The 25223-nt window shown below is 44.6% G+C and overlaps 1 protein-coding gene across 1 annotated transcript in view; it reads right to left on the bottom strand.

The window, feature by feature from the left end:
• The window catches only part of ITIH5 (inter-alpha-trypsin inhibitor heavy chain 5), a 40955-nt gene extending 20630 nt beyond the window's left edge, over positions 1–20325 (bottom strand). Inside the window, exons 1-7 of the mRNA XM_062490863.1 lie at positions 20191–20325; positions 17103–17147; positions 12878–13041; positions 12036–12143; positions 10572–10822; positions 3685–3854; positions 3025–3141 (exon numbers count right to left, since the gene is read on the bottom strand). Of these exons, the coding sequence (XP_062346847.1) occupies positions 3025–3141; positions 3685–3854; positions 10572–10822; positions 12036–12143; positions 12878–13041; positions 17103–17147; positions 20191–20310 (975 nt within the window). The 5' untranslated portion in view covers positions 20311–20325. The remainder of the gene's footprint in view (positions 1–3024; positions 3142–3684; positions 3855–10571; positions 10823–12035; positions 12144–12877; positions 13042–17102; positions 17148–20190) is intronic.
• Between the last annotated feature and the right edge of the window lie 4898 nt (positions 20326–25223).

The raw sequence follows: 25223 nt of genomic DNA, 5'->3' as shown, positions 1-25223 counted from the left end.
AGGCAAATGACCTGAAGCCCTTGCAAATCCCCAGCAGGTCCCAGTTTCAGCTGGGTTCCTCCTAGAGCAATTAACCTCAGAGAAAATTACAGTCTGGCACACCACCACTGACAAGTTGCCAGGCTTGTGGTGAAGCCAACTGCTTAACTGAGTGTGTGGCATTTATTGCCTGTGGGAAAGGTAAGGTGAAACAAATCTGTGGTTGAAACAACTCTATTTTACCATACATCTGCAAAATACCTACAAATTCATCCTCTTGTAGACACACAGCTTGGAATGTTCTTGTTCTATAATAAGGGTCCTTTCTCACCCTGTTCAGTGAAGCTGGGCGACGGTAATCACAAGGTGGTGAACTTATAACTGGCCCCGTTTTTCTCCTGGTTATACCAATGTAAAGTTGCTATATCCCCTTCTGCCTTGGCAAAGGTACCATAAAATCAGCAGGGTAGACTTCTCAAAGGGCAAATTATTTTGCTTCCTAGTAAAGCCTGCAGATACAATCTCTTCCCTGGGCTCTCCTGGCTGTTAAAAGCAACTCTTCCACACAGAACTTGCTGTCTCTTTGCAAACGAAGGAACAAAGTTCATGGGGATTTTCCTTGCCAGTGGGACAGCAGTAATGATGTGCAAAACCTTGAGCACATGAATATTTTTTTCTCATCATGCTCAAGAATTTTCTGTTCCTGAACTTTATCTCCCTGCCAGTGCTAAAAGGAGACTGTAGCAAAGGCTCAGATTCACAGAGGAGTCTGACTGCTGCAATACATCTGAGTCTTCTGGACATCACCAGAGCTCCGAGGCTGTGAAAACTGAGGAGAAATATCTTCCCCTCAAAGCCAATACATGTCTTAGTGATGTGAGGGGAATGTTTCAAGGGTCTTAATCACAGAACTAAAGACCTGTTAAAGCTGGGAAAGACCTCTAAGATAATCAAGTCCAATTATTAACACAGCACTACTGTGTTCACCACTAAGCTATGTCTCCAAGTGCCACATCCACACACTTTTAGAATGCCTCCAATGATTTTATTCAAGCTGATCAATCAGTCTCACTCTATGTGTTTGCAACTGGACATTTGTTGCTTCAAAGACTGAGATATCTTAGGAAAAAAAGGGATGGCACAAACAGATAAAAAATCATGTTGGAAAAGGAAAACCTTGGGAAAAGGAAAAGATAAATGGCTCACAATTGGGTTGTGGGAACTGTGGGGTGCATGAAATCCTGACCCCACTTGAGTCACTTTGCTGTTTACTTCATGAAGACAGGTGACTGAAGAGTACAAAATCTCCTCCAGCTGCTACAGAAAAAGGTGCACAGCTGATGTTTCCCGTCCTTGCTTATACAATCCCAAAAACTGTCCTTTGCCATAGTCATTGCAGCTGACCCACAAAAGCACTCTTTACAATTGCTGACTGTATTTTTAGCTGACCTTGCATGTGACTCAGTAGAGAAAAATGAGGAAAGATAGTCCCATGGGATTTCCCAGCTCTCTACACACCACCACAGATCACCACAGCTGTGAGAGTCCAAGAGAAAAGACAAAAAGGAGACATTTACTCTACTCAGATGTATCCTGCCACCAGAGAATCTGTTTGCAATTTAATAAACATCTTAATGACATCAACAACTGAGTTAAAAGGATGCTGAGCAGACATGGCTGTAACTGATGACACGTTCCTAGAGAACCAAGAGAGGTTTATTTTTCAGCCAGTCCTAGATTTTGGTCTTTTCTTGATTAAACTATATAGGGGTTTTATGATTTTGATCTTAACTCCATAAAGTTCTATTTTCTGGAGCAGCTGGAACAAAAGGATGGTAAGTGCTTCCATTCCATAGCATTCCTCCATAATGTACCAGTAGTTCTCCATAAAAAGAATATACTGAGATAACAGACAAAAAGTTGGGTACAGCCTCAACAAAGGTTCTGGACAGACACTTCTCTCACTTCAGGCTCAAGAGGAACCTCTCTGTAGCTAATTTGCCAAAGATCCATCTTTAGCAGCATGAACTGCCTATGCCTAGGCTATGAAGTAAACCTTCAGGGGTTAATGTCTATGTTGTTTTAGAAGGTGTAATGAAAAGAAACTCCAGTACTCAGGAGGAGAATAAAAGCTTTCATAGACTGAAGTTAATCTGCTGACTACTTGTGCAGCTCACAAAAGCACCAAAGTCCTTTGGAGTTTTAATCTCCCTGGTTCAGCACTTGGTCACTGCCTGTCTGCTTCCAGCCTGCAGGACTGGGGGCATTTTTGCCACAACTGTTTATTCTGAGAGGTAGGGTGGTCATTCTTCAGCAGGAGGATAATGGAAAGCCAAGAGCCAGGCTCTGTCCATGGGACTTTTTACAGATCCAAAGGCATCTTGATTTGAGACCTCATTTAGCACAGGACTAAGATTGCTTGTTAACAACTTTCTTGATGGGTCATCTTCTTCCCCAATTGCTGGGGAAGATAATTTGAATCCATATTCCATATATATTTGATGCACCCTTCATCTTGGTATAGTGGCTCACATTAAGGTCTGTGCCCTGAAAAAATGTCTGAGATCTGTTGTGAAAGATTCAGATTCCTAAAAAGGACAAAATAACTTTTCTTTCAGCAGAACCTCTTGAGTTATACTTCACTAAGAGTTTTGCCAAGGTAATATAAAGGCAGCAGTGTCTTCTCTGTGCTGATAGGCTAGATACAAGAGCCTGCTGAATGCACTTTGCTGGGAATTCTGCCTGATCTGCCTCTCTTCAAACCACTCAGAACAGAACTGCCCTGGACAATCCTATGCCCAATTTTGGTAGCACTGACCCTTATAGAGTGATGAATCCTTCAACATTCCTTGTTCCCATCCCATTCCCACTAACATGATTATTTCTCATTGCAGGTAAATCATCTCACTTTGAGGTGTCTCACCAGAGCCACCTCTCACCTCAGACACAGCAAACATTTTGCAGAAGGAACATGGTGAGACAAATTATGGACTGAGCTTTGCCACCTCAGAGCCGAGCAGTCCAGAACAGACCCAAGGAGCTCACCTGCTTCAGCTTCGTCCCTACCATGGAAGCGCTGCTGTCCAGCACAAATACAACATTCTTTGGCAGGGGAGGAAGATCTGTGGGAGCAAAGTAGTGCACGAAATATCCATTGAGGATCTGTGGAAGAGGAAGGGAGTCAGGAATCAAAGGTATATCATGATGCAATGTTCTACACACATCATTATGGGGTATTTGGATATTTGGATGTTTTCAGTGATTCTTTCTACACTGAACTTATGACTGCTCCTTGGAATCCCTCTTTATTCTGGTCCCAGATACCCTTGGGATCCCCCTTTAATTCAGTTTATCCAGACTGGATGAGCTAACAGGAGCTCTCCCCATCTTCTTCCACGGCTGACACTGGGATTTCCTTCCAAATGCAACAAGGACATAACATGTGTGCCCACAGATCAGAACCACAACATGCACTTGAGGAACTGGCCTTGTATCCAGATATGTACAGCCAGGACATTGAGAAACTGAAGAGAAGACACAAAAAAGAATCTGCTAATTGACTGGTATTGTTTTAGATAGCTCTTATAAGATGGAGGAGTAGCCTTCACCTGGAAAGCATTTTCTAGGAATTTGGAGCAGGAAAAAAAATTGAACCATCTCAGGTACAGTTAATAAAACAGAAAAGATGAATCATGTGTACTGTACCTGAACATCTCCAACACTCAGCTCCCTGTTGACATCATATCTAATTATGAAGTCTCCCAAAATTCCATTTCGGGCGATCCTGGTTTGCTCAACAACACTGGGATTAAAAGTAACCTTAGCTAAGGTTTTGGTGTGCCCAATGACAGTAGAGGGAGGAGGAGACACATCACCTGTTGAGATAAAACCAAAATATTCCAGGTTTCTCCCATTGCCTTACAGATGTCAAAGCACAGCACAGGTGGTATTGCCATAGAGCCAAGGCAGCCAGCAGATTTATATACTGGAATTGAAGATTCAGCTCTCCCATGATTAAAAAAAAATTAACTCCTCTAACTTCAAACTGAAACCCATTTTGCAATGCTCTCAGGGATATAAATGTTTGTAGAAAATTCCTATATGCAGTTCTGTTTGACCAAACACACAACCTCAGACATGCACATGCTGTTGATTCCAGCCAGTTCTAGACATTCTGAGATCCTGACAGTCAATGCATATATGATTCATTTGACCTGTTTAAACATTTCTTCCAGGATTAGATGAACCACCCTGTAGATTTTTCCTTATTGATTATAAAGAATTCTTGCAATGGCATGTTCAGATGTATCACAGGCATGTGAGGTGAGATTGATCCGAGTGACTGATCCCTTGACCTGACAAGTGTCTTATGTGTGATATCTACATTTTAACAAGTCACCTTAGCTGCCTTTATGTTCAGCAGAAGTTATTATTATACTCACTGCAATTTCAGTCTAACTAATTCAGACAAAATCCAACACTGCCAGTGCAGTCACACAAATTGTATCCCTAAGATGAAACCCATCCTAAACTCTGAAAATCCTCCCTGAATCAATGAAGAGGGATGTGACAGGCAGAGAGCACCTCAGATAAAGACAATTATTTAGGTTCTGAGCCACCCTGCAGGTGGTTGTTGTGTTATCTATGCTCATTCTCTAAAAGTTGAGGGATGTGGAAGTTCCCTGTTGGCTCTCTATGTAAACAAACCAAACCCTCTTTTGGTTTGCCAACTGTTCTTTCCCTCTGAACTTCACTGGGACCCTTACATGAGACTGAGTCTCCAGGTTTTGAGAGTTTTCCCCCTTTTCCTAGCTGGCTTTTGAAAACACAAAAGTAGATTGTCAACTGAAGTTTGCTCTTGGGTGCTTTAATTCTCACAGTGATTATTCCAACACTCCTCTGAGGCATGCAAGCTCTATTATGTTTGCTCCTGGGCCAGTTAGAATTTGTAGGAATCAGCTGCTTAGACTGTGAGGGGAAATCTCAAATCTTTGCCAAAAATGCCCAAAATATCTGTAGTATGACAGGGAAATTAGGGATGGGAGAGGTTCAGTTACAGTTCAAGTATTCACAATGCAAATATCTACATCTAAGTTTATTTTCTATGCTCCACTATGCAAGTGGAGATTAGGTCAAGAGTGTCAGACATTAGGGTGTGATACATCTGGCCAGACAATCATCTGATTTAGTAAAATTTTAATTAACAATAAATTAACAATATTGATCCAAATGACAAAGTGCAGGCAATCTGGGAAAGCTCCACTCCAGCAATTCCTAACACTCTGTTTATGTAATGAGTAGTGGCGCTTCACCTTTGTAAAGGGCTTTGAGCAGCATTAGGGAAAGGCAATGTGACATCTGTGAGCAGCAATGAACACAACCTCACATCCAGACCCCACAGTGATTCACAAACCAGAAATATGTGATTATGTCTTGTTAACAAGCAGGAAAATTGAGACATGGCTTGGTTACCTAGCTTACCTGATTTCCCACAGGTCAAAGTCCATAGAAATGCTGGGGTTAGGGTCCTTGTGGGTTTATGAAATGATTAGCCAAATCTGTAACTTTTACTCTGAAGTGCCATGTACAATCTAGGTTCCTCTAGGCAAAGGAATGAGAGTAAGATAAATCAATAGCACTCTAGGATGTTTCTTCCAGGATGATTTTGCTTACAGCTGTCCTGTGAGTGCATTTGAAAAGACAAGGCACAAGACTGTTCTGCTGAAATAGAGAAGGGTTTTATCATAGGCCAAATTTTACACAGGCAAGTGTAAAGTATAGTTAGAGCACTTGGATTGTGAAACAAACTCCTCAGCAAAAGCCTTGTCCAAGGAGACTGAATGACAGATATCACTTAATTTCAGAGAAATGAAGAACTGACTGCATCACAGCTTCTCATGCTCTGAGAGACCAAATCCATTCACCCTGACAGAGAAACAGAGAGGGAGGTTCCAGCCAATACCCTGAAATCACATAAGGACACTAGTTTTGTATCTTGGAGGGGTCTTGTAAAATGATTACCCAGAGCTTTGACATTTTTTTCTAAAATCCATGTACAGTTCAGATCTCTCCTGGCAAAGAAATCAACATTGCTATAAGATTTTTCCTCAGTCTTGATCTGTTTTTATTTTTATAGCTACCCTTTGATCTGATGAATTAACAGATACAATATGTTTTCAATACATAATGCATCGCTTTTGCTTGTATCTGCCTCCTTGAATTTTCCATCTGTCTTCTATTGCTTCCAGAAATCCCATTTAACTGCCAATATGTGAGAAAAGGCTAGAATACATAGAAATGGCTTTAAAGTTAATTTATAATTTCTGATCTGAGGTTTTCACATTACTTCTCCTCAACTGCTGAAAGTAAAGCCTGCTGTGGGTTAAGCTGCCTGGCCATATCACACCAGGGTCAGTGAGAATCAGCCAGAACCTCCCTCCTTATTCCTCCTGCACGTCCATATTCATGGCATTTGGGCAGCCCTTCCATATTTCTCTGCCATAAATACAGTGATGGGTGAGGATGAGATGCTGAGCCACAAGAGCACAAGCTCCAGTCTTAACATTTCTATGGACCGTTGGAAATCAGCTGATTTAGGTGGCAACTCCCTGCCTCAATTTCCCCACCTGTTAAATGAGCATAATCACATGTAACCCCTTTTTTAAAGCAATGTGGAATCTAGGTGAAGCATGTGGATCACATTGTCTCTCTCCATTGCTCCTCAGAATATTCTCTGGAGGTGATAAATGTCTCTCTTTCTAACACAGACAGTGCTTTAGGGATTTTTGGAGAGGAAGTTTCCAAGGGTGTCTCACATGGCCATTTTAACTGGCAAGAATTGCTGAGGAATCTCTCCCATCCTCTTCATAACCACTCATCTCCATCCCTGGGACAGAAGTTAAAAACCAAAACATGGTCTGATAGAAAAGGTCCAAGAAAACTTTTTTTTTTTTTCCATGGAATAACAAAAATCAGGTCTGGAAGGTAATTTATCTAATTCATCCCATGTTCCCAGACTGAGTCCCTTCCTACTTAGTTTTTTGATACAATCAGGAAACACTCCAGACCTCCACTAATGGAAACTCAGTGCCTGCATTTTCCAGAGCTTCACTTTTTTCACTGTTAGACATTTTCAATGTCTCATTTACATTCTTCCTTGTGGATTATAAACCCATGACTTCTTGTTTTGTCGGTTATTGACACAGAAGGCACAGTGTCCTTTTCCTCCTTGCAGCAGTCTTTTATATTCTTGAACACGGTTCCTATATCTTCCCCCAGGTTTCTTTTTTAGGCAGCACTTGATATCTGGATCACAATTACTCTCCTCTGTTCATTGGCCTTGCTCTTTTTAAACAAGTGGCAGGGAGAGAAAATCTAGGAGATATTTCAGAACTCAGAGCATGGATGAGCTCCAAATGCTGGTTTGTGCTCACACTGAGAGTTAGTAGAGCCTTTAGACAAACTTTCCAGCAAATTCAGCTGAAGAAGTAAACAGATCAGGAAAAACGCATTTTCCAGGTGAAATTGTCGTCCTCACAAGAGGAACAGTTAAACCTAAATTATTTTGGAGTCTGGCAGTTTGGGGATTACAGCTCAAATGCAAAGTTCATCCTCTGCTAACATGTGGAAACTTCCAGACAGCTGTTAAAAGAAGCAAAAAGCTTTCTGAAACCCTTGACTTCAGAAAGAAGCAGTCATCCTCGAGCAGCCTGTGTCTCCTGCCCAAGCCCATGGTTAGTTCTCACACAGCTACACTGGAGGAACAAGATGAGGACAGGATCCAGGACAGCATTCAGAAAGTGGCTCCATTCTGAGGGCTCCAGAGAAGGTCAGGATCATTGGCCTCAATGCCTCCTGTTTTGGAGTTTGTATGTGACAGAAGACAATGCCTGCACATGCCAAAAGATTATTTTCCAAAACTCACATGCGTAATGCCTTCCTTTGGGAAAAATACAACTCCCACATGGAGCCATGTGTGCAGGAGTTACTGCACAAGGAAATTTCCTAGAAAGACCTGTCATCACATTGTGTCTGCTCCCATTCAGAGAGGATGGATGCAGGACTTCCTAAGAGACAAGAAAAGGACATATCCACAAGTAAGACTGGCAGGGACACTGGGATATTGGTGGCCCAAACCCTCAGGGCAAGCTGCCCATGGGCAAAGCACCCACCTAGGTGCCAGGAGCCAGCACAGCCCAGCTTGGGCTGCAGCTGGTGTTGGACCAGATAAGGAAATTGGTGAACCCTGGGAGGTGGAATTTTTTCTGTCATAACTCCCCTGCCCAGGGCAGTGCTGGGACATTCACACAGAGCCTGAAGGTGCTCACTCTGCTGCTGGGCCATGATGAGCTAATTTAATAGGCAGCTGTATCTTCTGAGAAGGTGTCAAAGACTCCCAAAGTGTCCCATGATCCACCATATTCCATCATTCAGGTGTCCTTGGTCCACAGCATTCCAACAACCACTACAAGCTCCCCACCCCTGAGCATTCCCACCTGAACCTGAGTGAATATAAAGCAAACAGATTGTGCATTCTGTGGGCTTCCCTAGGATTTCCCTCACCACATGATGGATCTAGCCTGTGATCACCACTTTGACCAATAGGCATTGAAACTGCACCAACCAAGTCTCATCACAAGTCTATCACGTGGTGAGATCTTTCTATGTATTTTCTTAAGTGATATATTTATGGTTTTATTTTGTCATATTACTGTAGCTAGTAAGAACCAAAAGGTATCTGTTGTTCCGTGCAACCAGGTTGTTCTAAAATAAACCCTACATGTGTGTATTTACAAACATTGATAAATCACTGTGGTTTCAAGAACATAGGTTACCCTCACCTTTTGGGGTGAGTTGCAACAGCTTGATGGCATCATATATTTTTCATCCACTCTCAAGGCAATTTATTAATACTTATCAAAATCTCATATTTTATCATTAACTGTGAGATAGTTTAGACATATAAAATAGTGGAAGAGAGTTTTCATAACATATTAAACCTCAAACCAGTCAGAAGTACCAGTTTCCTATGTTCCAATGTCCAGCCAAGTGGTACTGAAGAGTTTTAAGCCATGGGAATCCAAGAGAGAGAGCAGACACTTTTTTCTGGTTTACTCACAGTACGTAGACTGCCTACCAAGCTGCCCTTCTTTAAATGTGAGATTCACAGTTCACCTGTCTTTCACTTAAACTCACAGTCTTCCCTGGAGGTCCCACTGGATGTGCAGATGCCACACTTTTTGGGTATTATATGAGCAAGAAGGCTTCGAGGGGAGCAACTAATGGCTCTGATATTTTGTTTTTAGATCCATCCTGAAAGATGACAGCTGGAATATAGTGGACAACCATATGGGATGATTCCAGACAGAAAGGGTCTGTAATTGAATTCTGAACACAGATAAAGCACAGGGAATTTGAGCTTCAGTTGCCTTACTCATCCTGCAATGGAACATCCATTTTATATACATTTTACTGGCTAGGGAGGATTATAGAATCCAACAGCTAAGGCCCATTTTTATATGAGCTCTTTGAAATCTAAAACATGATGCCAAGAATGTCAGTGCTCCCAGATTGCTATTTGGATAGTGAGTTACATGAGTTTTCCCTGTATGTCACTTACATATAGGAATTTCCATATTGCGGGGGACCAACAGTGTGTCTGCTCTGCTTAGTGTGTCTCTACCCTTGATCAATCCCAGATGTCTTGCAGGAAATCACATGCCAACAATGCACTGGTATATTCCCAGATAGTTGGGAAAAGCTTCCTGTCTCTCCTGATGAGGAGCAGAGCACATTTATCACTTGGCAGGTAGAGGTACAACACAGAGACTGATGAGGCTTGACCTGAAGATAGTCCCAGTCACTGAGAGCCTTGATTTCATGTGATTTGGGTGGAATCATTTGTATCCCAATGAGAAATCAGTTTAACTCCAATTCACATGCATTGGGATCTTTTTGTGGCAGATATGAACAGCTCCACTGATTTTGCTGGCACTGTGTCGCTTGGAGTGACTGAGGGTCAGGTAACAAAAGTCTCTGCATCTTCCTTCCATCCTCCTTTTTTGGTGTTTTCTGACATGTATCCTGAACTGTTGGTTTACACCAGAAAAAACTACATTGACATTAGTCTGAACAGTGAGCAAGGACAGTCAGGGGTAAGAGCAGATGCTCAGATAGCACTTAGTGTTTTGGCAAAATACGGATTTTCCTCTTGGAGTTTCCCATGTTTTGAAGTGCAGGATTTCCTATCTTCCTTGGCATGGACGGATGGAAAAAACAATTCACTTAAAATAAACAGTTCCCAGGAGATGTGGAGGCCAGGGAAGAGCCTGCTCTAGTGCTGAGCACAAGGCCTGAAGGCCCAGTTCAAAGCTCTTAAAGACAACAGCAGAAAAAACAAAATCCAAACCCTATTGAGACGAACAGGATCGGCCTTGTATTCATTAAACTTCAAAGTCCTCACAGACTTAGGGACAAATACCACACAGACACAGCATCCAGAGAAAACAGATCCCACACTGCCAGGCCACTTCTTGAGAAGTGATCAAGGCCCCACAGATAACAGAACCATGGGTCATAAAACCTCTCCTTACCTTCCGCTTTCCCATTGCCTTTCTGCTTGCTGTTTCGAAGGGGAGGCACCTCCAGGGACACGATTCCTGAGTTCTCCAGGATGTTCACCTCCACTCGTAGCCGCCCCACCAGCTGCTGGGGCCGGATGCTGACGGTGTATTCGTACTTCCCCAGCCGCCTTTGCAGAAGTTCCTCATAATGCAGTATGAACCTGGCCTGCATCTTGCGAGGAATGAAGACAGAGGCCTTGAATGTCTCATAGCCATTCTCCCTGGAAGGAAAATACAAAGACACCTTCACATCCCACACTGTCTTGGCTTGCAAAGCAGGATGCAACCAGCAGTATGTATTCTATCACCATCTGCTGAAACCAGCTGGGGCAGTGTTCTTTATCTTTTCCACAACCCATGCTTCCTCCAGGAGATATCTTCTGTTAATGGGCCATTGAGTCCCACTGCATGACTGATAAAATTACATCATCCCATTGGGAAACGCCCCACCCAGGGGGAGGAGCCAAGCCTTTTCTACCTAGATAAAAACTGAGATTTGGAACATTAGAGCAGCCTTTTTCCATTGAATTTCAGGGGAAAGCCAGACCCTTCTACATCATCACTGGACCTTCAGAGGAAAACTGAACCCTTCTACAGGATCACTGCTACAACAGAACCACATCTGTCACTGCAGGAGGACTGCACCCACCATTTAATGGGACTGCTACCAACACCCTGACTGACTGATGGGGTGTCAGGTTGTATTCTGACTCTGTCAGTGTTTTGAGTTTGTTATTTTTCTGTAATACTGTATTTCTCCTAATTTTTCCTAGTAAAGAACTGTTATTCCTATTCCCATATCTTTGCCTGAGAGTTCCTTAATTTCAAATTTATAATAATTTTGAGGGAGGGGTGTTACATTGTCTATTTCAAGAACGGCTCCTGCCTTTCTGAACAAACACCTGTCTTTCAAACCAAGACACATACACATCACACATTACCTCCTTCCTCTCCCCCCGATGGTTTTGCCTGATCCTATTCCCTGTAAATAATCAACTGAACCTTCCCATCAAATCTTGCTGGACACCTGTTGCATTTACCATTGAACTTTGTTATTTACTGCTTTGTATAAATGAAGTATATTCTTGCTTCCCTCTTGAGCGAAGTGGATGACTGTCTAATTAGCACCCTAACTTTTCTTTCTGTTATTCAGGAAGTAACAAGAATCCTTTCCTCTCTGCACCACTCCCCCCCCCACCCCCGTAGTACATCGTAGTACATCCTGGAGCATCTTGGAATTTAAAAAGGGTTAGAAAAGGCCATGCACAATTTTTCATGGCTTGGAGTATAGGAATGACACCAGGCAGTGGAGATGACATTCAGTTTAGTTGTTCCTTCCTATAAATCCATGGATGGGCATGCCAAGGCAGCCAAGATAAAGACGGCAGGAGAGTGCATCACTTCCCAGAACACAGCCAAATGCACAACACTCACCTTCCTTCTGTGGGGCTTGGAGGTTTCTTGTGCCTTTCTTTGTCATCGGTGCTATTTTTCTTTTCTTTCCCCGTTACCTCTCCATAATAAGTCTTGTTACCAATGCTCCTGGAGAGATCAGAGATGTCAGCATGGTCACTCTGCACCCAAGTACAGTGACAGGTATACATTTGCTGCAGGTGTGTTCACAGATTTTGATGTGAGAAGAATCTCAGAGTGCTGCTGGTGTCACTCTCCTGAGTCCACCCAAGTCTCTGGGACAGAAGCCAATTCAGAAATTCCCTGGCTGGAAACACCAGCCCAGTACAAAGGCAAAAGTCTCTTATTCTTCCTACTCGCTCTAAATGGAAATATTTCTTAAAGAGTGAACCCTTATCCCCTTTGGTCAAGTATGAAGCTGTGGCCCCAATATCTGTCTGTAGAGAGGATCTGAGCATGATCAAGCCAAATATGTTTGAGGCCAAGAGTTTAATTTATTAGTCATTTCACTATGAGGTTTATCTCTATTTGGTTTATCATTCACACCTCCAGCAGCCACTGAACCTATCTGCTGGTTGGAGTTGACTTCTGCTCCAATGACAGTGTGGAGAACATGAAATAACAAGAAGATTCTTAGGCATTACAGTCAGTCAGGTGAGATAAATATATCTGCCAGTGCTGCTGAAACTTTCTCTGGAAAGGCTTTCGAGGTCTTGAAGAGTTTTCTCATTCAAAACAGAGTGAGGAGTAGAAGGAAGTGGTTAAAAGATGGGAAATAGAATAGTTTCCCTTCCTGTTTACACTGAGGATTTGAATTTAGCGTCATGGCATCCACAGACTTGGCCTGTACATTACTTACTTACATGGTAAAGTTGGAGATGAAAGCTGCAGCTGGGATCTGCATCTCAAACACTGCTTCCCGTGCCTCAGAGCCACTGTTCACCATGGTGCAGGACACAGTAGTGAAAGCATACCGGGAAATGATCGTGGATCTCACATGGAACTCTGACATCCGAGGCCTGGTTTCCTATAGGAATCAAAAGGTCACCTCTAAACAGACAGCTGGATAACTCACCCCTTCAGTATTCCAACGGATTTAATATTTAATTAAATATTAAATTAGCAAACTCCCACCCAATGAGTACCAGACCTCCTGACAACAACGGGCACAGTGGGTTTGTCCTTAAAATTTCACGTGAGCTGCAAAGAGTAAATCAGGAATGTGGTACTGCCTTTGTTCATGCACAGAGGCCACAGACGTTGTCCAATGCTTGGGAAAGGTCTGAGAGCTCTGCTTATGCCAGCCTTTAAGTTGTGAAACACCCTGACAAAATCCATCTGTGTTCTCAACTGAAGCCTTCAACTCTGTGTGAGAGGATCAGGATTATTCCTTTGTGGCCTGGGAAGAGAAGCCCAAAATATGTCCCCATGGGGTCCAGAACTGTCACAGATCCTGCCCTGTGCACTGTGTACAAGAACAGATGGAAGACTTTGTGAAAGACTGACATCACCATTTATGAAGCAGCACCTTCAAATTCATCTAGTCAGATCCCTAAGTTATGTAAACAGAGAAACTGCTATCAATGGAGTCAACTGAGTCCTCCTCTGCTGAGAATCCATCCTGGAAGTCTGCGCCAATGGATGAAGAGACTTAATAAAAAAAACCAAAAACCTGACACTGTGACATCTCAAGAAAAGTATTTTAAGCTTTTTAGCCCACACTGGACTTGTTCCAGCAGAGAAGCAGCAGAGACAGCAGTGAATGACACATGATGTAGCAATGGAAGCTGAAAGCCAATTTCTGCTTCTTGGGAATGTGTTTTCGTGCACAAGTCTTGAGTTGGAGTGTTTCTCCAGACTAATGTTTTTTTTTTTTTGACAGCAACATCTCCATGGAGCTCAAATGTTTTCTTCCTGGAATACTTCAACATACTTAACTGTAAGTAGCCCTTGAAAAAGAAAAATCTTACACAATCAAAGACCAAACCCTCAAAACCAGAAGGGAGATAAATGGTAAAATACACTGTAAATACAGAGCAACATCACTAAGCCAAATACAGTGAGATTCTTCCTATTGAGGTTGGTAAAAACTCAGAGTCACGTAAGAGTTGTGAGGACAAGAACAGGCTCTTCAGCTGCATATCCAGGCTTTCTTTCAGAACAAAAATAATGTTGGCAAACAGCTTAAGAAAGGGAGCATGTGTTTGTCTGAGTATGAAAAAAGAACATTTCCGCAACAGCTGATGGCATCAGAAGTAACTGAGCATCCAATGGACCAGGCTGCTGGGCTAGTGAATTCCAGGCAAATGGAAGAATGAGGATCCACTGGAAACACAGATCTACCAACAGATTTGGCATAAAGCCCTGCCTGCTTACACTTGCAAGGCTTGGAAAGACTGATAATGTGTCTCGGATGAACCTAGTCATAACAGATATCTTTAACTGGGGAATGTGTTCTGTGTCCAGGATTCTGCTCAGCTCACATGGAGCACAATGGCAAGAGAGTACAACTTCCAGGGCTGGATTCACCTCACTGATTTCAGGCAGATCAGTGCAATGTATCTGTGGATCTAGGCTAGAACACCCCTGCACAGATCTGATGTCCCACCCTTAGACCACTGCTTAATTAACTGCTGTTAATTGGAACTAGATCCTGCTGTTCTTAGGACCTTCCCTGATACATAGGCATGGCTTTCCAGTCTCATTATGCTGAAGGTGTAGAAGATGGAGAATTTTGATTGGATTAGGTTTGTAGGAATGTTTTCAGATATAATGAGCTTATACAATGAGCTTCATTCGGTCTTCCATGCCACTCTTTGCCTGTGGCATAGCAAGGTATACACAGAGGGTTTAATAACAGAAGCTATAGAAAGAATCAGAAACTACAGCAAATTCTTTGGTGTCAGACCTTCTGCATTCAACCCCATGTGCTGCAGTTCATCAAAAGCTGTGGTTTCATATGTAGCTGACAGATGATCAAGAAAAGAGGATCAAGCCCTTTGCCTTTCACTTGAGATACAAGTGGCTCTGCAATGACCTGTCTGACACTGTGGATGCACTGATGGATTCACAGGAACTCAGGAAGTCTTTCAGATGTGACAGAGAGCATGAACTTGCCCTTGTTAGGAAAACAACAGAATGGTTGTGTTGGGTGAGAAAAAAGCAGTTCTAACCCTGTAGCCTGTCGCTGGCAGAGACCAACAGCACATACTTAAATGAGAGTGTAAAATCAGTCCAACCTGCACTGATACTACCCTGAAATATTCTCTCAGTTTTCAGTAATTTGTAGCTGAAGGAACTCCCGAGTCAAGGGTGGTATTTTTGTGGTATATTTATATTCTGTGGATTTCTCTTCTATTAATATGCATAGCTGCTTTTGGAATCTATGTAAACTTTTAGTATCCACAACATCCTGCTGCAAGGAGTTTCACAGCTTAATGGTATTTCATATTAAAATAATGTCACTTAGGGTTTTTTGCTAAATTCACACTTTGCTGGTTTCAGCTGATCTCTGTTACAGAATCACAGAATGGTGTGAGTTGGAAGGGACCTTAAAGCCCATCCAGTTCCAACCCCCTGCCATCGGCAGGGATACCTTCTACTGGACCAGGTTGCTTCAAGCCCCTTCCAATCTGGCCTTGAACACTTCCAGGGATGGGGCAAATATCTCTATGCCACTGAACAAGCTCCAGTTCTGATACCCTTATAATCTGAGGAATGGCAAAAAAGCACAACAAAAAAAGACATTCAACATCCTTCCCTCTTCCTGGTGGATGTGAGTTGCTGTTGGGGAAATCAAACACCGAATAAGGGCTTCACGTAGAGCTGAGGATGAAAGAATTGGTTCATCTTCCCATCCCTGGAAGAAATCTGCTATTCCTTGTATATAGAAAATATAAATGGTGGGGGCATAAGCCATTTCCAAACAGGTTGCTCAGCCAGGCTGGGCAGGCAGCCCGAGTTCCACTCTGTGATTCTTCTGCTGCATTCTCTGGAGCTCTTGCACAATCCATCAGAGCCTGGTGCTCTGACTTACAGCTGCACAGATGCCTGTTTGTTTTCTGCACTTTTTATTGAGGCTTTCAGAAGATGAGAGGCAGCTCAAAGGAAAAAAAAAAAAAGCAAAACAAACCATTTGTTTAATGTTATTATTACCATGATTTATCATCCCTATTAAAAATTAAGTGAGGAAATGCCAAGGCAGCAGATTAGCACACTGCTATGAGGAAGGTTGGCTGGATGCTTTGTGGAGGTGTCCTCGTTATGATGATGAACTGGCAGCTGAAATTTTCTCAGCAAACAAATTATTGTATGCTTGTTTACATGAAATATTTGGAAGGACAGAAAAAGGGCTGAATATAAATGAAACCCATTCCATATTTTGGCCTTTATCAGTTACTTTTATCAAAACAAACTGACTGTCTCTCAGATTAGAGGTAATAAACTGGTAATAAGCCTGAGAGTTTCTCTCTAGGCTGCTGATTTCCAGCTGTCAAAGATGAAGGGGACCAGAAGCTGTTAACATGACGGCTGCTCAGTGTGTGAAATGAGTTCCACCAGTTCTCAACTGGGAAGTCCCCCAGAAAAGCCAGAAAAATCACTGGCCATGAACAGCAATTCCACTGGCTGCCTCTCATAATCTAAATTTTAAATTTCTGTGCTGAAAGAAGGATATTGGCTTCCTTGTTTTCCTCCTTCCTCCAGGAAATTTTGTCAGAGAACAACAGAGACCTTCAAATTTCAAAGCAAACTCCCTTTCTCTTCAAACTCAGTGAGATTTCATCAGACTTATGCCTTATCACTGCATCATTAAGGTTTGTAACATTAGGTGTTCTTTCTCCAAATCTGGGCTTGATAAACTGGATTGGGAAATATTAGAAGAACCTCTACCTGTTGCATTGACCAAAATGAAGATTTCTTTTTTTTCCTTACCCAGAATCTCACTCTATCATCAAATAGTTAATTCCTGGGAACAGGGATGCACACACGCGCGCGCACACACAGACACACAGACACACACACACACACACATATCCAGGCAAAGTGTAGTTCCCATGACGTAAAATAAAGACAGGGCATGATACGTACCAACCTCTGCAGGAATTTGGCCTGTCTTGGGACACGGCGAGCAACCTGTAAAGAGTTAAGGGAGTGAGTGGATCCTGTTCAGCTTACAGCAGACTTGTCACTTGTTTAATCCCAGACATAGAGCTGTGTGACTGATCACCCGTGGCCAGGTTCAAATGTTCCTCTGGTTAAAATTAAAACCTGAGTCTCTTCTGTATTAACAGACCCACTGATCAAAGCTCAGCAGTGGAATGTGGCTGTCTCAGGCAAGGAGGTTCTGGGTGTTTTGCAAATGGAGCTTGGCAAGAGACCCTCTATATGATGGCAGGAAGGTCAGCCTTTAGGCCTGGCCCTGGATGCTAAGAACATCCCTGGAAGTATTGAAGGCCAGGCTGGATGGGGTTTTGAGCAGCTTGGTCTACTGGAAGACATCCCTGCTCATGGCAAGGATTTGAAACTGGATGCTCTTTAAGGTCCCCTCCAACCCACACCATTCTATGGTTCTATAACTAGTTTAAAACAATGCTGCAGCTTCAGCTGTATAAATATTAGCTCAAGATCTGCTGTCTAAATAATCTCCACAGGTAGTGTGTATTTATTGTGCAGTGACAGAAAAGCACCAGTTATGTGCAAAACAGGAGTAAAGATATTTAAATTCAAGATATTTAAATTCAGCTACAGACCTTATAATGAAACAAAGTGCTTCACCTATGACAGGGCAATTGTATTCACTCTCTCACCCTTCTCATCAATTCCTCTGACTTCTTCTCATGGTGTGAGAATCTGCTCAACAACATCTCCAAATCAAGTCCCTCCCCAAAGCAAGTCTTTTTTCAATGAGGAAAGCCAAGTGCCATCTTAAAATGTCAGTGGAACCCCAGAGAGCAGAAGAATGCAACAATATTTTTTTACCTGATTTGCCCTTTCAGTTGATTTACTCTGAAATAGCAGCAGCCCTTGCCAAAAGAGATGATTTTATATTTGTTTATATCATGCATTGAAAAGCTCAGGAATGCCCAGTGGGGAAATTAAAGTTTCATCCACGAGAATCTTTACTGTTTCCTTCTGCATTATTTTAGCCAACATCTAGTACAATTAGAACCAAGGGAAAACAGCTCCCTTGGAGTGGGAGAGGAGAGAGGAGAGGAGAGGAGAGGAGAGGAGAGGAGAGGAGAGGAGAGGAGAGGAGAGGAGAGGAGAGGAGAGGAGAGGAGAGGAGAGGAGAGGAGAGGAGAGGAGAGGAGAGGAGAGGAGAGGAGAGGAGAGGAGAGGAGAGGAGAGGAGAGGAGAGGAGAGGAGAGGAGAGGAGAGGAGAGGAGAGGAGAGGAGAGGAGAGGAGAGGAGAGGAGAGGAGAGGAGAGGAGAGGAGAGGAGAGGAGAGGAGAGGAGAGGAGAGTTCCAATCAGGCAGCTTCACTGGCATCATCTAATGGAACAGTTTCCAAATTACCATCAATCTTAGCTTTAAAGCTTTCCAACACACTCATTAAAGCCAACTAATTGCTAGTAGTGACCCCATGACTTTCTGCCATCTGTTAATTCCCATCTTGGTGTATGGGACATAAGCTGTGCAGTGGATTTGTTTCCAGTGCAGTGTCTCTATCTAGGGGAGCACCTGCCTCTTCTCAGCCTGCTCAGGTGTACAGTGAGGACAAATGTTCTCTTCTAGATCTGGCTGACCCAGGGCACCAGGTCACCACACCTATTTACACATCCCTGCTTTTCTGGTGGAAGTGACTGCTGCCACTGACCTGCCAGTAACACAGCTCTGAGAAAACACCCTCATGTTCCTCAAGCAGTATTAACCAGGTTACTTCAGCACTGTGAGCTGGTTCTTTGAGCTTTGGAACTCATTTTCCCCCTAAAGCAGGTGAGTGATCCCAGATGCCACTCCACTGGCAGTGGTGGAGATGTTCTCTCCCACTTGGACAGGTGGGTTTGTAAAACAGCGTTGGTTTGGGGTTGAATTCCTCAAAAAGGAATATGCATCCATAGTAATCAGAACTGACAACAAAGTTTTTGGTGTCTCCATAGGGGAGAGATGTGGATGCTTCTGGAGAGAGATTCTTCCGATTCTAGATGGGATAGATACAGACACACATGAAGAGTCCCACTCTTCCCACCTGCTGCATGGCAGAAGATGCCAAATACAGACAAATACTGACATTTTTACTGGCAAACTGGATTATCCCACCTGACCCCCAGCAAGGCACGGGTATTCCATAGATCCTGCACGGTATCTCAGCCCACATGAGTGCCTCAGGTGCTACAGAGCCTCTCAGGTCTGATCAAATTTAGATAAATGACTGATGCACTAAGTGACCCAAAGTCATACATGCTATCTCTTATGGACCTGATAGATGTGAGCACAGACCTGAGGTTTTTATAGAATCTGAGTGATTTGGATTGGAAGGAACCTTAAAGATCATCTAGTTCCAACCCTTCTGCCATGGGCAGGGACACTTTCCACTTGAAATAGATCACAGCTTCCCAAACCACCACCCAAACTCTTGCAAAAAGTTCATTGCTCTTTCAATCTCATTTCCTCAGAAAATCTAAGCCACACAATGATGCAACATAATAGCCCTCACTTGTAGAATAATTTTTTTCTTTCATTGTCAAGAAGCGTTTTAGAAACTGAAATTCATGTGGTTTGTTTCATCCAGCACGAGTTTAAAATCAAGTACAGTACAGGCAGAAAAGACTGTCCCCCGAGCCTGAAATATTCGGAATTACTCAGGCTGGAGCGTGGCCAGGACACGGCGGTAACTCCCTTGTCCCTGTGAGGTGCCTGGTGCCTGGCTAGCACAGCCTGGGTGGATGGATGGATGGATGGATGGATGGATGGATGGATGGATGGATGGATGGATGGATGGATGTCGGACCGAGCCGGTCCCGGGGCACCGTCACGGGAGGGTCATCTCCTGCCTTAGTATCTCCAGCACAACCCCATGCCGGCTGCAGCACCGCCCACGGAGCTGAGCAGCACGGACAGGTGGAATAAACGCACTTTTATCAGACCGCCCCGCTTGTCAACACTGCTGGTGAAAAAGGGACAAGCCAGCCGCGTTCGCCTGGCGCTCCCGAACAACCCCCGCCTTAAAACCTACCTGCTGCACGACGCTGTAATCCGCCAGCAGCTGCTCCTCCAGGTACCTGGCCATCAGCTCCGAGTCGGGCTGTCCCGCCGAGGGGGAGAAGCCCCAGCAGAGGCACAGCCAGAGGATCATTGTGGACGGAGAGGAGCGCCGGGGCTCCTGCCCCGCGGTGAGCGCACAGCCAGCCCCGCTGCCGGAGCCCGGCAGGACGCGCAGCGGCCCACCCACCCTCTCCTCTCCCCTCCCAGCTCGGGACCGGCCCCTTTTCCACGCAGGGCGGCCTCCCGTGCTCGGGGAGTCCTGGCAGGGTTCGCCCCCCGGGCCGGGGTCCCTCAGCAGGAGCGGCCGCCGTGCCGCGCTGGGCTCGGGGCTCCTGCCGGGCCCCTCCGCTCCCCTGCGGGACAGGGGCGGTGCTGGGGGTCCCCGAGGCGCTGCCACTTGTCGTTTCGGCACCGACAGCCGGAATTCCTCAGGGAATGCTGAGCGGGCAACTCCTGCACCTGGCTGGGCGCTGAGCCGGATCTGCCCCGGTGCCAGCGTCTCCTACCCACGCCCTTGGGGAGCGCAAGCCCAGGAGATGCTTCAAGGTTGGGGCTTTCCTAAACGGTGGTAAAACCCTATGGTTCCACCTTCTCTGAAGGGAAAGCTTCTCTTACTCCCCATCTGGAGAGCCCCGGCTGGTTTAGGAAAGCTGCCCCCAGGGCAGGGCAGGGCTCCCTCCGCACCCTCACCTTGGCAGCCCGACCTCCAGGGTGGCCAAGACCCCTGATTCCTCCTCCCTTTTGACATCCAGACTGTGCTTCTCAGCTGGAAAAAGCTGGGGTGACCTCCTGCTCTTTCTCCCTCCATTTTTCAAAGGCAGAGCCCTCTCCTGCCAGAGCAGCCCCGGGTGAAGTTGGGACAGGCTGGATTGTGCCTGGCAGCTGCCAGGGACGTTCCTGGGGCATGGCTCTGCCAGCTGGCACCGACCCGGCAGCTCTCACCTCCAGGCACTCGGGAACTTGAGTCTGCAGTGCTCACCTCGCCCCAAATCAGGCGTATTTGCTACTTTGATTTTCTGTGACAGCAGTAACTTCTCAAATCTATCAGACCCAAATTTTCTCTTTTTGCTTTGTTTCTGTTTTTTGGTTTGGGTTTTGGTGTGGGTTTCTTTGTTTGTTTGTTAGGTTGGTGGGTTGGTTTGCATGTTTTTTTTTTCTTTTTTTAATTCTTTTTGGCAGATGTCCTGTGCTGCACACATAAACCTGACATGATACAAACTAAGGTATCTTCTTTTTCCTTTCCACCTCTGGGCCATCAGGGACTGAAGCTGTTTTGGTTCATCTGCCATCCATGGCAGTAACAGTCCAGTGAGTGGCTCAGTGTCTCTCTGGCCTTTCTGAAGCTTTGTGTCCTCCACATCTCACATGTGTTTTTGAGATGCTCCCCTTTCAGAAGGGAAGAGGGCAGCTGGAGATGGAGCAAAGGGAGGGTCATGGCCAGGATCTTTAGAACTCCTTATTAGCAAATTGAGGGCTCAAAATGAGGCTGAGGTGACACCATTCACACACGAGGCCCTGGTGGCATGGAAGCAGCAGGGAAGGAATCAAAAACCTGCCCAGTCCTTTTCCCACTGGGACCACTGTCAGATACAAAGGCTTCTGTAGTGGCCACATCCTCAATGGGAGCTGCAGAACTGGACAGCACTGCAGGGAATGATGGGAGGCTGATGTGGATGGGGAATATGCTGGCAGAGAGCTGGACACAATGCTTCAGGCCCTCAGAGACACCCCAAGTGGCTCCTCTACTGATTTGACCCCTACCAGAAGACAGTTGAAACATTTTCTTCAGCGTCTCACCATTTCAAAGTGTAGTGGAAGAGCTCTCAACCATCCATTTGGGAATCAGCGAAGACACCGCAATGGTTCAGGCTGAGATCTGGCTTAAGATCGCACCAGAAAAAAAAAAAAAAGATTTTAAGTATTTTTCATCTGTTTCCAGTTAGTTTTAGCTCCCACATATCTTGCCTAGCTCATCAGAGAAGTGCGTGGGAGCAGCATGAGAAACAGCACTGCAGCCTCCTGTGCCCTTATTACTGACATTAGGATGGTCTCAACCTGTTCTATGTTCCACTACCCTGGGGACACAGATGTCTGAAAGTCTTACAGTGTATGTTTAGAAATGCTGAAAACAGGCATCCAAACCAATACATATAGCATGATTTTCCTCCTGTTCTGCAAAACCTAAAGGGATTAAGACACCTCTGTAAAAGCAAGTCAAAAGTAGCCTGCTAACCCTAAGGGTAACAGTAGTTTCTGGTCAGGGAGGGAAGATGTTTGCCAGTTCGAAATGACCATTGCACAGTCAGGAGGCATTTGGAATACCATCTGAATTACACCAGCTGTAGCATTTGGCCACTGCATCTCCCACTGCCCAGGTGGGGATCTGAGGGCCAGGGTGTATCAGAAAAGTGAGACTCTGCAAAGATGCTGCAATAAAGCTGAGCCTAGACACACCTTGTGGAAGGAGGGTATTCAAGCCAGAACAGGATCCTCCAGCAGGTTCAGGATAACCAACGGGCATGCGAGTGAGCTGGGAAAAGCACTGCCCCTCCTGAAGGGATTAGGAACTGCCAGTTCTGCTTATGCTCCCCTCAGCAAGGACATGTAAGGACACAGCACGTGGGTAAGAACAAGGTGTGTTTCAATGTGGCTCATATGCAGTTAGGTTTGCTGAGTGAACATTGAGCCTGGGGTCTTGATTGTTCACATTATCCCCTCTTGCTCCTCCTTGGAATACATTCTCCTGGTTTGGGGTGTGAACATGGCAGGCACAGTTCCGGGGATGCTGCCGGAGTCCAGGACAAGTGGTTACTCAGGTGTGTTCACATCAGACATGTTCGATGCTGACTTTTGCAGAGCTAGCAAGATAAAGCAGCTGTTCTTTGGATGGGGGCTCAGAAAATTAAATTTCCTGATGTGCCTGCAGCCAGCATGAGCAGAGACAGCAGAAAGAAAAGCATGATCCAACAGCTGAGATTTCACACGCTTTTCACTTGGAACAGATAATTTTACATCAAGGACTCTCTCTTTGTTGACACACAAACAGGGCACCTTGGTGACCTCATGCAGGGTTACATGCCCAACCAGAAGTGTCTGAACCAGCAATTAAATGTACCCAAAGCACCAACAAACTGTACCATTTAGTGGCATGCAAAGCCGGCAAATGGATCAAGAAATTGGCAAGAGTCCCAAAGGGTTACACAGGTGTAGTCATACATAAATATCCAGAGATAAAATTAATTACTATGAAGTTCAGGGAATTGCATTCCATATTTTCCTCCAGGTCTTAATCTAAGCAATCTCCTCTGAAACATCTGGATGGGATCTGCTGGTCCCCAGTTCTGACGCTATGGAGGAGTGTCTGTGCTCCTGAAAGAATCACAGAACGCTTTGGGTTGGAATGGAATGTAAAGATCATCTAGTTCCAACTCCCTGCCATAAGCAGGGATGCCTCCAGGTTGCTCCAACCTGGACTTGAACACTTCCAGGGATTGGGCATCCACATCTTCTCAGGGCAACCTGTTCCAGTGCCTCACCATCATCTGCAAAAAGAGTTTCTTTCTAATGCCTAATCTAAACATCTCCTCTGTTAATTTAAAACTGTTACCCCTTGTCTTGCCACTAAATGTCCAGATAAGAAGTCAGTCTCCCTCTTTTTTACAACCTCCCTGTAAGTACTGAAAGGCTGCAGTAAGGTGTGTCCAGAGCCTTTTCTTCATGCTGAACACCCCCAGCTCTGCCAGCCTGTCTCCATAGCAGAGGTTCTCCAGGCCCCAGGGCATCTTTGTGGCCTCCTCTGGACTTGCTCCAACATGTTGTTGTCATGTTGAAAACCCCAAACCTGGATGAAGCTCTCCAGGTAGGGTTCCACGAGGGAAAAGAGTATTTTCTGGGGTCCCAGTGTTTGCTGATCTCCCTGCTGCCATTAGCTCTGTGCACCATGGCCCAGCAGAACATTTCAAAACTTCCACATCTGGTATTATTTGGATGAAAATCACTCAAAGTCTCTGACAAAGGGCCTTGGTGCTAGGGTTGTCTGACTGTGTTGGGCACTGCTGTACATCCATATATATAATTTCCCAGAATGACTGGTGTGTGATGGGATTAATGTCAGGGCAGTCACAACAAGTCTGTTCCTTGTAGGTACACCCTGTTCTCACCTGGATCACTGGAAATTTCCAGGTATGGAATTCAGTATGGGAAGAGGATGCTGGCTATCTCATCAAACACAGAAATCATGACATTTCTCCTCAGGTGCAAAGCAAACTAGCAAAATTTAATTATTCTGAGGGACAGGCTCTGCACAGCATTAATTCAGGTGGTTCAGGGCAGACAGTGCATGAAAACTTCCTTCCAGAGGAATCCCGGCCATGAGAGGACAACTCACGGAACAGCCCAGTGGATGCATAGCACAAAACATCCTACTGAGATCCTGTCCTCCTCATGAAATTCTGTCGAGGTTCACCTAGACTGATGGTAGGGCTCTGAGCATCCTCAGCATCTGTTTCTCCCATATATATTTTCTGTAGCTTGAGAGGCTTCAGCTTTTTGGGCTCTTTTGGGCAGTATATTTGAGCAGTTTGTGCCATCTAGTGGTCACACTAATTTCCCAAGAGTGATATTTTTACCAAAAAAAAAAAAATTAACCCACATTTAGTGGTTGTGACACTGAAATAGGGGATTGCAAACTTGTTTTTTTGTTTGTTTGTTTTTTTTTTTTTTAATTAACTTTGTTCTAAAGGGATTTTTTTTTTTTTATCTCTTCAGAGCAGCAGTGAGTTGCTTCCTGGTCCCAAGGTGCAGATGACTCCAGAACATCTTTGAGTTTCTGATGGGACAGGACAGGTCACCCTGAGCTAGGGACACACGTGTGAACAAAAATCAGTTTATATACCAAATTCAAGCTAAACTAGGTACCATCAACACAGCAAAGACTGGCTGCCCTGTCCTGCTGCTCTTGCAGCTCTGGAGAAGCCCTGTCAACCATAGCTACAATAGCACTCA

This window comes from Cinclus cinclus, chromosome 4 (assembly GCF_963662255.1).
Source record: "Cinclus cinclus chromosome 4, bCinCin1.1, whole genome shotgun sequence".
Classification (NCBI taxonomy): Eukaryota; Metazoa; Chordata; class Aves; order Passeriformes; family Cinclidae; genus Cinclus; species Cinclus cinclus.
This window is presented reverse-complemented; position numbering and strand designations above follow the sequence as displayed.